A 14,449-nucleotide genomic window follows, 5' to 3' on the forward strand; every position below is an offset into this window, starting at 1 on the left:
AACAAGTAACTCCTAAGAGCTGCATGGTGTCGCCATCTAAGGGGAAGCTAGGTGGGAAAAAATGGCGTTATTCTGTTGAGGAGCTGAATGCTGGAGTATTGAATAGCACCTAAAACAGGACTGTTTTAAACAAAAACAAGTAGGGCTTTTTAAAAGACCTTATTATTTCTTTATACATTTTTATCTGCTTTGATTATGTCGTGTAGGAAGAACTGAAGTGACATACTGCATGTATATAGAATTGCCCTCCCTTTTCTCTTCCCCTCAGTCACCTTTTTTGGATCTGTCTTACACTTAACTATTCAACTACATTTTTGTCTAGCTCTCCTCAAACCTCAGTTTCTAGGAAAACCTGGATTTCCATGTTGTTGCACCCGGTATAGTATAATGGCTGTGTTGAAAGAGCCTTGGTTTTATACATGTGCTAGGATATGATGGATGGAATATCTCAGAAGTAACTTAGTCAAGCCACGGAAGATTATTTTTATATATGATCACTGCTGTGAGACCACTGTATACACAAAAATGGAAAGACTCTGAAATACCCACAATGGAGGAATGGTTGGTGAAGATGATGGAACAAGCAGAGATGGCAAAATTAACTTGTTTCCTATAGAGAAAGATAAATTACTACATTTCTTAGTGACTGGAAACCCCTTATGGACTTTTTGCTGAAAAAAGAAAAAAAATGAACTGATGATTTATGGATTTGATGATTAGAGAGGGTAGATTATGGAAAGAAGGAAACTTTGATGTAACCTTAGAGAGAAAGGGTAAAATATTAATGTATTTATAACTGCTGTTAAAAAGATTGGAAGTCACTTTTTTATTTTATTTTCTTTCTTTTCTTTCTCTCTTTTTCCTTCTTTTCTGACTCTTTTTCGTTATTTCTCTTTCATTTCTTTACTTTTCTCTATTTCTCTTATCTTTAACTTAAAATTTGTATTGTTTTTACTCTGTGGAAAAACTTATTTAATACCTTTTTAAAAATTATGTGTGCATGTGAGTGTGTGTGTGTGTGTGTGTGTGTGTGTGGTGTCTGTCTGTCTGTCTGTCTATCTATCTTAGAGACTTCTTGTTCAAGGAGATTCTGCCACTTCTGAAATTCACAGGCATCCTGAAAATATAGCATAACTCAAACTGCACTGCTGTCTCTGTGTGAGAGAGTGTATGTGCATGCTATCTCAGAGGCAACTTCCATGTGGTTTCCTCACATTAGGAGACTCATTTGCTGCTGTATTTTAGCAGCAAACAAAATATAATTCAAGTTGCAAATTTCTTACAAATTGCTCCAACTGTTAAGAATTTAGGAGGCGGCTTTGATGGTTGCTGTAAAGCCTACGGTATTGCCACAAGTAGTAACCTATTTCTGATATATGTCTTAAATGGGCAATAAATTACTTGGATTAAAAAATCTGAAGGTACATTATGCATGTAACTGTATCTGTATGTATATATTTTTAATATTTATGTACTTTTATACTGCCAGCTTCACTCCCAGTAGTTTATAATCATATAAAAGTATTGATAAAACATAAAGCACATCGCTCTACCATACAAAAAATACAAGCCCTGGCACCAGAGCAATTCCTACACTCTTCAGACATGAAACACCATGTGAAAATGCTCAGACTCAGCTGCCCTGTAGCAAACTAAAAAGGATGTTGTCTGGACCTCCGAAGGTAAGGTGCTCCATAGGAGAGGGAAGTAATTTGCAGAGCAATGTGCTGTGCCCTCTCTCCTTTGATTTCATTTGGGAAGAGGCTCTTAACGTATTCCTCTGGACTGAATGCACCGAACAGGTCAATTCTCCCTGGAGTAAAGTTGTGAGGCAGATCTATGGCACTCATAGCACCGTCTAGGGTCAAGATTGAAGTGTTACACTAGAACAAAATTTCTAGCCATTCATTTCCAAAAGGGATTATTCCTGAAAGTATTCTGCAACAGGCATATTTATGCACTTCCCCCCTGCACTTTGAACTGGACCTTGGGCAAAAGCCTTACTCCTCAGCTGAGGGCTACTCCCCCAGCAGCAGGTGACCAGGTAAATAGAAAACATGCCAAATGTCAATAGCCAAGTTTGCCCTTCCTCTTTATCCTCTTCTCATTCTTTGTCAGTGGGATTTACTTCCAGGTTTAAAAAATACCTTAAGATTCAACTATTATTACTGATCCTAATGTAAGATTCAGCTATTATTAATGATGTTAATGGAATTATTTTTCTTCGCTTTATTGCACTCATAGCAGCATCCAATTCAGAGGACCTCTGGATCAGCCTGTTCTCCAGGCAAACAAACTGGTGGCAATGGGTCATTCTAATTCTTATTCTATTAGAAACTCATCAGAAAAGTGAGGGGGGGGGGAATAAGCCCCAATTCTACCACCACTGTTGTCATTCGTGTCCTCCAGGAGATGGAGGACAAGAGTTTTAGCACAGTGCTTATCTAACTGGGTCCTTTCCTACCTCTGTATTAGAGCTATTCATCCTAACTCTCCATCATGCTGTTTTAATTGCATAGGATTGGAATGGCCAAATAAAGCTAAAGAAAGAAAATATTCCTGAAAATAATGATTTATGATGTTTGAAAAAAACAGAGTACAAATAGCCTTACTTGCTGCTCTTATTAAATAATGGATTTTGATGCAAGCAGAATCTGTAAAGAAAAGTATCAGTCAATACCCCTCCTTTCTTTGGAACAAATACATACTTAAGCTCTTGAGAATTGGCAGCCATTAAGGATTTTAACGTCTTGTCAGCCAAGGGACATCCAGAAACACTAAGAAAATCAAATGTAAAAGAGTTTCTTAAGGATGCTGTAACAAAATAATAATAAAAATGATTACATTTTTTCTTTTAAAAAAGTAAACTAAAAGCTTAACCAAAGTAAGGCTCACCAAATCTAAGGCTGCAGTATTTTTGTACCTTAAGTTTCAGTAAGTACATACAGGTGAAGGAAGTCTTGTGGATTACCCAAATCCAAACTATTTAGGGTTTTAGAGGTTAAAATATATATATTTTAAATTGGGCCCAGAAATGTATATTGGTCATGGTAAATACATAGCTAATATTATTAACTGCCATCTGCAATCCTGTATCCCTGTATTTTGTTATTAAATGCTCTCCTATTTCATTTTTTACCTGCGGTGAGATGCATAGTTTCCTGTCACATGACCACTGCCATCACATCCTGGAGTTGGACACCTAAGGAAATAAAGAGAACCAGTCAGACACAAATTAACTGGGAGGGGGGGGGGGAAGCATTTTTTTTTCCTCTCTTTGAAAGAATACCACAAGGGGGAATAACCATGTTCGACTGTTCTCCATGGTTACTGGATTGTGCAAAATATTTGATGCGTTGGGGTAGCCACATCCTCAGTAGGACTGGCATAGTTGCTTTGAGGGCTGCCTGTGTGCCTGTGCACAAGCAACACTGGAGGTGCAAACAATCTGAAGTGGCTATAGATGCATTTACACGCATGGATGATTTGGGAAAGTCCTTGAAGAAACTGCACAGAGTCTTCTAAAACAGTGTTTCTCAACCTCAGCAACTTTAAGCTTGCTGGGTGGGGGATTCTGGGGGTTGAAGTCCGCACACCTTAAAGTTGCTAAGATTGGGAAACACTGTTCTAGAGGATGTCCCTGCCTCTGTGCTTTGAGGAGAGGCACTCCACTCAAGCCACCATGTGCTCTGTGAAGTGTTCCTTCAAATGCTTTATATAGTGCTATGTGTTAGTAATGAGGAAGCTGTCTCTCTTCTCTCTGTCCTAGTGATGGACTTAGTGAAGGCTGATTTTATAGCTAAGCAAGCTCATAGAAGTGATCTTTCCAATAGTATGTTCTGAAATCACACACACACACACACACACACACACACACACAGAGAGAGAGAGAGAGAGAGAGAGAGAGAGAGAGAGAGAGAGAGATTCTCTTTATATGCATACTAGGAACCTGGCTTAATTTCTCTTTCTCAGGATCTGAACCTTACTTCATATCCTGGTTTGTAAACAGATTAAACTTCTGCTTCTTACACATAATGGAAACAGTGACATCCAGGCATCAGAGTTCTGGAACTTTGTGGTCCTTTTTTTCCTCTCTGTTCACCTCCATCCTCTGGCTGACTCACCTTTTATTCCCCCCCCCCTTTTTTTTGGTCTATTCTGCTTCTCCAGTAGAACAGGATAGAAATCTGAGCAGCAATAATCTGGCTGACCACTAGAGTTAGTTTTTTTGTATCTCTTTGCTTCCATCTAGTGGTTGTCTATATTTTTGCAACAGCCCAAATATGGCAGTTCTCCATTCATGATGTCCTATAGGATGGAACTAGATGCAATGAGTTGACTGCAGAGGGTGGTGAAGCAGAAAGGAAGCACACAAGACAAAAGAAATAGTTGAGCCTGGGGCAAGCTTCCAAGCCTTTTTAATTTTTTTCTTTCAGTGACTTCCACTGCTAGTTAGAAAGAAAGAAAGAAAGAAAGAAAGAAAGAAAGAAAGAAAGAAAGAAAGAAAGAAAGAAAGAAAGAAAGAAAGTTTACTACTGGGATAGCTGATGCTGTAATTACCTGCTGTAAAAGGCCCAAAATCCCACATATATGAAGGAAAGGGATGGAGGAAAGAGGAGAGCAAACACAGATGGTTGTGTATGTATGATGAAGAAACATGTATGTGAGAGAAAGTATAGGTTTGCTGAGAAGTCATCTAATATTACTGTTTATTTTTCTAGTGTTTTTAATTGGAGGTGCATTTAGTTGTAATTCAATAAAGTAACTTCTCGTGACTGTCTTCCTTTCTTTCATCATAGCTGCCTTACTTAATGGATATGCTAGTGACATAATTATTACTAATTAGTATAACAAGAACAGTTAAACTGTAGTCCCAAGAGGAGGAGGAAAAGAGAGTAGATTCTGTGGAAAAATACTGCTTTAATTTAATAAACCATGGATTACAACACTATAAGTATTCTGTCTGAGATGGGTCTGTGTTTCTTTTTCATGTGGGGACAATGGAAGTTCCAGAGCCACAGCCTGAAGATTGTAGAGATGAAAATGTGTTGTTTTCTCATAAAGTTACTAAACCATTCAACTATTTCAGTCAGTTGTCCACTAGTAAGTTGAACCTTTTTAACCATTTTCTTTTTAAAAGATATCCTCTTTTTGTTTTCTTATGAGGTATGTTAACTAACTATGGCTTTCAGTGATGTCCTTGAAGCAACATTAAATCGCCCCATTGTAGCTGCTAAATAGTATTTCAAAAATAGACAATGTACAGTTTTCTTTTAAGTAGCAGTATACCACATCAACAACCTAGTTCATTCTGCAAAATACAACTGCTTTGGCATAATATAATCATTGGAGAGATCATTAATATTCCACAATATGTAATCCATATTTATAATGAAGGAAGTTCATTGTAACTGAGCCTTAGAGATAGAATTTTTCTTTATAATTGCAGTTGTCATTTTAGGTATTTCCTCATGATGGAGCCATTTGTACTAGCAATTCTGCCAGCAAATATTTGGTAAATGTTCCTTGCCCTCACTGTTATCTTTAGACCCTTTACATATTTGTATTTAAACATGTTTGAGTTAAACTGCACAGCCAAGCGCATTTTGGATGCACATCAGCAAGCAAAACAACCATTACACGTGCTTTAAAATACAAGGTTTATAAGGTGTGTAAGTTATTATAATATATACAGAATAAATTATAATCAGTGATTAATGCTTTAAACAATTGTGGGGATCCTGGGAACTAATATCTTGTAACTGGAGTTCTTGAATCATTCAATGGGGAAAAATTCTCCTATAAATTTTATCAACATTTTCTTCATACAGGAAAACTGAGCCATAAGTGATCTTCAGATGAAGATGCAACATGGCCAGCAACCATTACACTTAGGTACAAGCATTCAGGGTCAGCACAAATTTGGCTCATAGTCACTGTATAATCTGAAGGTAGCTCATTTAAGGTTCCCCAATCCCACAAGCAGATATCCATTATAAGAGTGATGTCAGAGCTTGAATGAAAGAAATGATAGAACAGGATTTGGCGAAGCAGCACCCATAAGAACCCCAAATGCAAAAAGACATTCAGGATCATATTGGAAAGAACATAAAAAAGAACAAACAAAAAATATTTCCATATTTTCTGAAGTCTGAAAAATCAGGAGTGTTTATGAGTTTTTAACACAAGCAGGACATGAGCAGAAAAAAAAATCTGTCTGTCTGTCTCTATCTCTACCATCTATCAACTCACGTGATCAGTTCCTTTTTGAGATCTCTTGAGTGGAGCTTGGGTTTTGGACTAGGTTCTGAGACATCTGAGGATTTTTTTTCCTCCAGGCCTTCAGGACAGATTGCAGGATCTTTCTGAAATAATAGAAGAGACTGTTATTTTGAAGCATTGCTATCTTTTAATCCATTTTTCCCCAACCTGAAGCCCCCCAGAGGTTGTGGACTTCACATTTTCAGCTACCTAATCTCAGCTAACTCAGAGGAGATAGGAACTGCTGAAAAGAAACATATTTCTAGTTTAGTGCTATTTCACACAAATCTGTTTAAAATGTAGGGAAAAATGCATGGAAATTTTGATTTCTTCTTTTTCATGTGTACTCATTGAAATAGATCCTTGGTTAGGTCTCAAGGGAGAAAATGTGCAAATTGCGCACAATTTATAAAAAGTGCTATATTTTTTAATTGGTTTTATTATTCCTTATTCTGTTTACTTTGTCTGATGAATTACTTTACCAATAGAAGTTAATCAAAATAAAGGAATGTCTGATTTTATAAGCTGGTTCCTAGTTTGTGGTAAGCCATAATGTGCTTTATTTGGCTTTGGTTTCACAAGATATGTGATTGCAGCCAATGTAATTTAGCTTCTGCCTTGCATGTTGCATGCCACTATGATTTGCTCCACAAACTATGGCTTAACAAGTTTTGTGAATCCCACTGTAGTATCTGGGCAGAAAAAGTAATCAGCATGTTCACCATTGGAGAACTTCAATACCAGACAATGATTTCATGGTCACCTTAGATCAGCTGTCACCTTAGATCAAAGACTGTACTCACAATTTTTGTATCAGCTCAAATACAAAAGATACCTATTGGAAATACATTTATTAATGTGACCTTATCGGTACAATCTGTCTTTAAACCCAGAAAACTAGAAGCAAACTCCCTAGCATATACACCCTTATTATTTAATACAAAGGTATATTAGACAGACATTGGTGGGCTCTAGGCAGCTAGTATGAACTAAGGTAAGGGGCTTACAAGGTATGGGTTGTTTGTTTTTTTCTTTTAATCTGCTTCTCCCTATTCTGTTTCTGAAGTGATCTCTTAGGCTGACTGTATGTGTGGGTATATGTGTGTAGTGTTATTTGGGAAGCTCACATAGTAACATAGTTCTTTGGATCCTTGCCAGCCTCCATATTCCTACCCATTCAAGGGGAGGGGGGAAAAGACCCAAATGAAATTCCATTAATGTACAGATGGACATTTATATTGATTTCTGCAAAGACCAGAACATAATGACAACACAAATAACAGATAATAGCATCTGGCACTTTTAACATTTTAAGCCTTGAAATCTTTGGAAAACTGACAGTTGAACTAAACTAAAAGCTCCAGTTATTTCTCAGCATTTTGGTTGCTTGCAGAGAGAGTATCAGCTTTTTCCAATTCAGGATTTTATTATTTATTTATTTTTGAGGAGAGCATCTGGACAGGCCTACTATTTCTTAGTTGGTTAGGGAAAGAAAAAAAACTTCTAGAAATTACCTTCAAGCTGACAATCAGTTGTGTGTGTGTGTGTGTGTGTGTGTGTGTGTGTATATATAATAAAATTAGATGCTGCACCTAATACAGTATCTTTATAGTTCCCTGTTTTTGACTTAAGACTTTTATCTACATCCAGCATTATTTGGAGCTAATACATTTCAGACATGGATCAGACACAAAATTATTCACATCAAAGGATAAAGTCCCCCCCGCCCCCCACATTCCCTCATGTATTCCCAAGGCCCATTAGGACAATTCTTTTGGTTCATGAATGACCCAAGTATGCTACCCTTCTTTTGCCTTTATACTTGCCTCTATAATGCCAATATAAACACCTCTATTTGACTAATGTTTTCTGTAAAACTTTAGTTTCAGTTTACAACCATTTTCAGCTGTTCCAGATGTTGGAAACCTTACTTACCCAGAGACTCATTCTTGAGGATAGGGATAAGTATTATCAGAAAGAATCATAGAATCACAAATCTATGCGTTCGACAGGACCTTAGGCAATGTAGTTCAACTCCTGCTTAGCGCTTGACAGTCCTTACCATTAGGAAATTCCTCCTAATATTTACCCTTTCTTTTAATTTCAGTTCCTTAATCTTTGTCCAGCTTTCAGTTTCAACAGAGAACAGATATGTCCCATCTTGCATATAACAGCCTTTTAGGTATTTGTATACCACTGGCATATTTCTCTTAAACCTCTCTTTTGCAAGTGAAATGTGAACTATTCCTTATAAGGATTGGTCTCCAGACTGCTTACCATTCTGGTACCTCTCCTCTGAACCTGTTTCAGCTTCTCCACATCTCTTTTAAACTGCATGAGATAGTACCTCCTATGATCTGGATGTAATGCTTCCATTAATACAGTCCAATGCTTCATTTATCTTTTTATTAACTGATGCCTTCTACTGCTTGTTCATGTTTAGCTAATGGTCCACTAGTTGTCCTACATCCTTCAGACAAACACTGCTGCCAAGCCAGGTCATCAAATTCCTGTATTTATGAATCTGATTTTCTTCCTTACCAGAAGCACAGCTAGTTGGCCTGGTGCTCAAGCCTGTCAAGATAATTTGGACTCTGGTTTTGTCATCGAAGGAATTAGCCAGCCTTCTAGCCTGGTGTCAGCTACAAATTTGATAAGCATCCCTTCCATTCCATCTTGTAAGGATACTTATAAATATGTTGAATGGTGCCTGACCAATGATGGAGCCCATGATACTTTTTTCCAAGATGATGGAGAACCATTTAATGAGCACCCTTTGGATTTGGTTGTTCATACTGCAGTACTGTCAAGATCAGATTTATTCAACTTGTCCATAAAGATAAAGAGAGACTATATCAAATGATTACTTTACTGAGATCAAGTAAAGTAAATTTACTGCATCCACAACATTCATCTACCAAACTAGTTGCTCTGTCATAAGAAGATAAAAGTTTACTGTAGCAGAACTTGTTCTTATGAAACTGATACTGGCTTTTGGTAATGATAGCATTTTTTTCTATGTGTTCATAGAGACGTTTGATAGTATGTTCTAGTACCTTGCCCAATATAGATATAAAACCAACTGGTCTGTAGTCTCCTAGGACCTCCTTTCCCCCTCTTTTGAGTTCTAAGACTATGTTTGCTGTTCTCCAATCTTCCAGCACCTCACCAATTCTCAGGATTTTTAATCAACGGTTAAATCTGTTGATTTCTCCCCCACCCCCATGTTTGCTTTTGTTTTTGTTACATTTTAGTTCTTCCTTGTTTCTCAGTTCTTCTTTTCTGTATACTAAAATCAATATAAATGCTTAAAAATAAAAATAAGAAACACTGGAATATCATCCAACTGACTTCGGAAAGTTAAATTAATTTAAGCTAGCTTTGTGGATGCTTTTAATAGCTCTTCTCTTCTCTTCTGAGACAAAAAAGATTCAAAGAAGCTGTTAAGCAGTTCCACCTTCTCCCTATTTCCCATTATTACCTTTCCTACTCAATAGACCAACTGTCTCATTTATTTTAGACATCACCAACTTCATCTCATAATATTTTGCATTCCTTACCAGCTTCATCTTATTCTGAGTTCTAGTCTTCCTGACCCCATTCCTTAAGGTCTAAACTACTGATTTGTACTCTTCCTTGATTATCAGTCCCTAGTATCATTTTCTACGCATTTTTTCCCTCTAACTTTGTCAGTGAACTCTAGATTCATCTTACGCCTTGCCCTTTTTCCTTGTGATGCAATCATTTGTGCCTGATTTCAGCATCTTGTTTTTAGGATCTTCTATCCCTCATTTACTTGCTTATCTGTAGCATTTTTAAGACATGATGTGCTGTCCACCTTTCATTTCAGTTCATTACAAGTGCCTTCCTCAAGTCCAAGGTGCATGACTGATTTCATGCAGCTTTTTCTTCCCTTATTACCATTAACTCCAAAAGATTATTGTTGCTTTTGTCCAAGTTGCCTGTCTCTTTCAGTCCGTTTCTCTCTATTGGTCAGGATTGGATCCAGAGTACCTAACTACCTTGTCAGCAGGAGAGATCAGAAATCTGTTGGACTCCCACTCCTAAATGATTATCTGTTTCTATCTCTTTGCAGATAAAGATTCTCATTACCACTATAGTTGAGAATGGTGAATTGATTTTGACCATATCCTCTACCTGGATAGGTGGCCTGTAGTTAATTTCCACAATAGTATCATTTATTTCTTACTCCTTTTAATCTTACTCAGATGCTTTTAACCAAATTTTTGTGTTAAAAATATGGCATGAATATTTTCACAGTTGTATGCTTATTTACATGTAAAACCACTCTGCCTCTCTTTTTGTTAGGTCAATTTTTTAAAGCATTTTTAAAATATCATTCAAGGTGTCTTTTCTAATCATGATTCTAATTGCATCAGGTTTCTGGAATATCTTTAGGTCATATTTGCTTTCCTAAGTTAAGATTTCTAGTTCTACCTCTTTGTTGCTATCCATGTCCCGTGCACTAAGATAGATAGATAGATAGATAGATAGATAGATAGATAGATAGATAGATAGATACATACATACATACATACACACACACACACACACACTGAGGATATCTTGTTTATTGGTCTCCCTACTGTCATCTATTGATGATTTCTGAGCACACTTTTCTGTCTTGTGCCTCCACCATTATCATGTGCGACCATGTGCCTAATGTCCAGTGCTTTTCTGAGCCTGTTCCTCTGGAACCTTCTTGATAAGGTTTGCAAGATTCTTGCCATTACATGTTCCCTATTCATGTGAGGTACAGACCATCTCTGCCTGAGAGTCCCTTATACTGGTGATATAGGCCATGATCTAGGAATCTGGATGCTATCATCTTCTTAACCAATTATTCAGTTCCAGGATTTTGCTTTCCATTCTTTCCCTTGACCATCAATGGATGAATTTATACTTTGCAGCTTCTTCACTCTCCTACTTTAAGCTGCTTATCATCCTCTGAGATATTGATTTCTTTTAATAGTGTTGTTGTTTCCTTGTGGGAAAGCTGAAATAGATACCAGTCAGTTATAATTTCCAGGATATTTTATATTTTGTTCGAAATTTCCAAATATATATAGGGAAAACATTTTCAAAAACTCAGTATATTGCTTTGTAAATTTCTGCAGGCCACTTCAATTCTAAAGATATCTTTTTAAAAATGCAGTTTTCAGTTGAAGATGGGAGGTGGTGGTGGTTTTCTGTACCTTAAATGATACCACATACATACATACATACATACATATGCATATATTTACTATTATGACATTTTGGATGGCTTCATTTAGTATAAACTCTCCTTCCTGAACTCCTTTTTTAAAATTTTTTTTTTAAATAATCCTGCACTTTTTTGAAATATTCACACATATTTATTTAATGTTTATTTAACTGGAATGTTTGAGATTCAAAATGTAATAGATTAGAGATAAATAATTCCACTAACAAATCAATTTGAATATTGTGGTATATTATTAATAGAAAATTGCATTTTGATCCTTTGCTCACGCAAATATATATACAATTATAACCTCTAGAGCCACCTTGATTTGGACCTGCAGCACTTAGCCTCAGAGACACTTAAATTATTAGAAGTGATTACCAAAATTATAAGAGTAAAAGATCCCACAATTAACCTTTATAAATCTTTGTCAATGAATTAATTCAATATGCAAATGTTAAAAACTAAATAGAACAAAGAATTGGAGGTCCCCATTTTCTCTGTCAAGGGGAGACTATCTTAATTTCCATCTCAAAAATGTAAATAGTTCTTAGTTTATGCCATATTTAATTAAAAATAATATTGGGTCCACTGTATTTTTACTGAAAATGAATGAGTATTCATTATGTTGTTTAAGACATGGTGAGAATAATGTGTTTCAAACACATTTTTTCAATGTCCTAAAACTGATGTATTCTGGGAAAAAGTCATATATATTAACTTGATAGCTGATTTTATAAAACTTTGTCATTGTTCCATTACATCCAGGATTCATGTACCAGGAGGATAACACACTTTTTTGTGAGAGCTTTTGTGAGAGATCCATATACAGCTGCTTCTGTACTGTGCAGTCATGAGTTTCCTACTTCGTTACCCTTCTTTTTCTCCCCAATAGAGAGCTTTTGTTTTGTTAATCCCTGTGGTGATAAAACTCCATTGTTCTGGAGACATACAGAGGGAAGAAATATCCCAGAAAGTTGGAGCTTGATCTTCATGTCCAGATCTTCAGACTGGTTGGTCAGCTCCAGAAACATGAGCCTCTCTTGGTTTTCTTATATGCTTCCAAGAACTCACTATTCCATGGGGCTGCCTTCTTCCTCCTTGGAGCCTCTTTTGCTCCTAGACAGCTGCCTGTGCCTGGTCCTCCTTGAGATGTTATTCTGCTGGCCTATATCATGGAGAATGTTCTTGTGTAATACCTTCCCTGATGAGTCTTAAAGAAAAAGACTCCTCTCTGGTCCTTCATCTACTCCAGCAAGGAGAAAAGCTTGCTTTTGCAACAGGTGTAATTAGCATACTCTTCTGGTAAGAAGACAAAGAAAATAAGGTATCTTTATAAGAGTGGATTTATTGATATAAGCGCAAGGATTCTTCCTGACAGATAGCTGCAGCGCTATCAATCAAAAGTATTATGTAATTATTGCATCTTCCTTTGTTTTTAACAAAAAATCATTGATGCAAAATAATCAGCACAGCTTTTAAATTAAGAACATGCTCAAAATGTAACACCTTGACAGCACTTCTATGTAATGATTCCATTTAAGTTTTGGGTACTCAGATATATTTTGTTTGACTTACAAAAGTGCTAGCATGGTTGAAATCTATTTGAATAGCTCTGTATATACCTCCTAAGGCTTTAGTTGCATCTGAGAAATCATAGCCTTCTTTCTGCAATAGGTTCCATCTCTCTGTGAGGTCCATTGATCTGGTCCAAAATCAATCCAATCACCAGTTGACTTGGAGAAAGTTTTTCAACATTGCTTGTAATTTTAGTATGGGACAGAGGTGAGTCTTTTTTTTTTTTTACATTTTTTACCGAAACCAAATGGATAACCAATGGTTCCCATAGGCAGAACTAGAGAAGGCAGAGTAGAGATTTCCTTCCTAAGGCTAGAAGGGCCACTTGAGGTCCTGGGACTTGTGTCATTCTGCTCCTGTGGGTTTCATTGAAATAAAACACAGAATGCTTATTATAAAGCTTTAAAGCAGCTGTTTAACTGCAGCAAGCAAGAGATTGGGGTGGTGGGTTGTCCTACACAACTGCAGTCCTTCTTTCCCCAAAGATTGCAGTGACATGGAAAATAAATCTCCCACTTTCTGCACTAATTTTCATGTAATTAATATGGTCTCCACCTGGCAGTCATTATAGATGCACTGTTCTTATGTTGTACACAAAGATAAATCTGAATAAACAGTGCTGATTCCTGTTAATTTATCAAAGTGTCACTCAACTGGCATTATAAGAATCTGATGCTGATTATTCATCATAAGAGCAAGTCTAAATAATACTCTACTTTGCTTAATTCTGGCAACAATATTCGTATAGAAAACATGGGCAAAAAGTTGGGGGAAGGGAGAAAACAAACAAGAAATGTACTATCAACAGTCAATAAACATATAAATGAAAAGGGCATAACAAAAATCAAGGAAATCATCAGGTTTTAAATTATAATTTAGTACAGTATCTGTTTCAAATGATGATTCCCTTTATGTAAATATTTGTCTTATTTATGTAAGGGAGAGTATCAGCCCACAGCTGCATTTTTGTTTCCTGTTCAGCTTCTATTGTAAACCAAATTGACGCACCATACTGATGTGCATATTGATGTTCCCTTTCTGTGAATGCCTTGATGAAGAATACAGAAGAGCAAATGAGATATGGCTTACATTTTAAGTACTTGATTGATTTCTTTGATGATCATTGCCCAAGGGCCAATCTCTATATGATTTATATATTGCTGGCAATTGAGATTTCAAATTCAAAAAGGTACATGGCCAAGCTGTATTGAATCGTCACATATCTGTTGCATTCCTGTCTGGTTCCCCGCCCCACACCAATCTTGGCTAATTTCCAGGATCAGAACTGGGGTGCAAGTACAGACCAAGGAAAGCAGTAGATGGATATTTAGTATCCCTGACCTGCATAACTCTTTTCATCTTTAAATTGTCATTCCATTTTAT

At 36.6% G+C, this 14,449-nt stretch overlaps 1 protein-coding gene across 1 annotated transcript in view; it reads right to left on the bottom strand.

Moving 5' to 3' along the window:
• Window positions 1-14,449, bottom strand: part of ST18 (ST18 C2H2C-type zinc finger transcription factor) — a 58,234-nt gene that overhangs the window by 7,296 nt on the left and 36,489 nt on the right. The window contains exons 9-11 of the mRNA XM_007426966.2: window positions 6,253-6,365; window positions 3,140-3,202; window positions 2,709-2,777 (exon numbers count right to left, since the gene is read on the bottom strand). Coding sequence (XP_007427028.1) covers window positions 2,709-2,777; window positions 3,140-3,202; window positions 6,253-6,365 — 245 coding nt within the window. The remainder of the gene's footprint in view (window positions 1-2,708; window positions 2,778-3,139; window positions 3,203-6,252; window positions 6,366-14,449) is intronic.

Source organism: Python bivittatus, unplaced genomic scaffold (assembly GCF_059951505.1).
Source record: "Python bivittatus isolate LINGU-HERP-01145 unplaced genomic scaffold, Pbiv_v1 ctg000840_np1212, whole genome shotgun sequence".
Classification (NCBI taxonomy): domain Eukaryota; kingdom Metazoa; phylum Chordata; class Lepidosauria; order Squamata; family Pythonidae; genus Python; species Python bivittatus.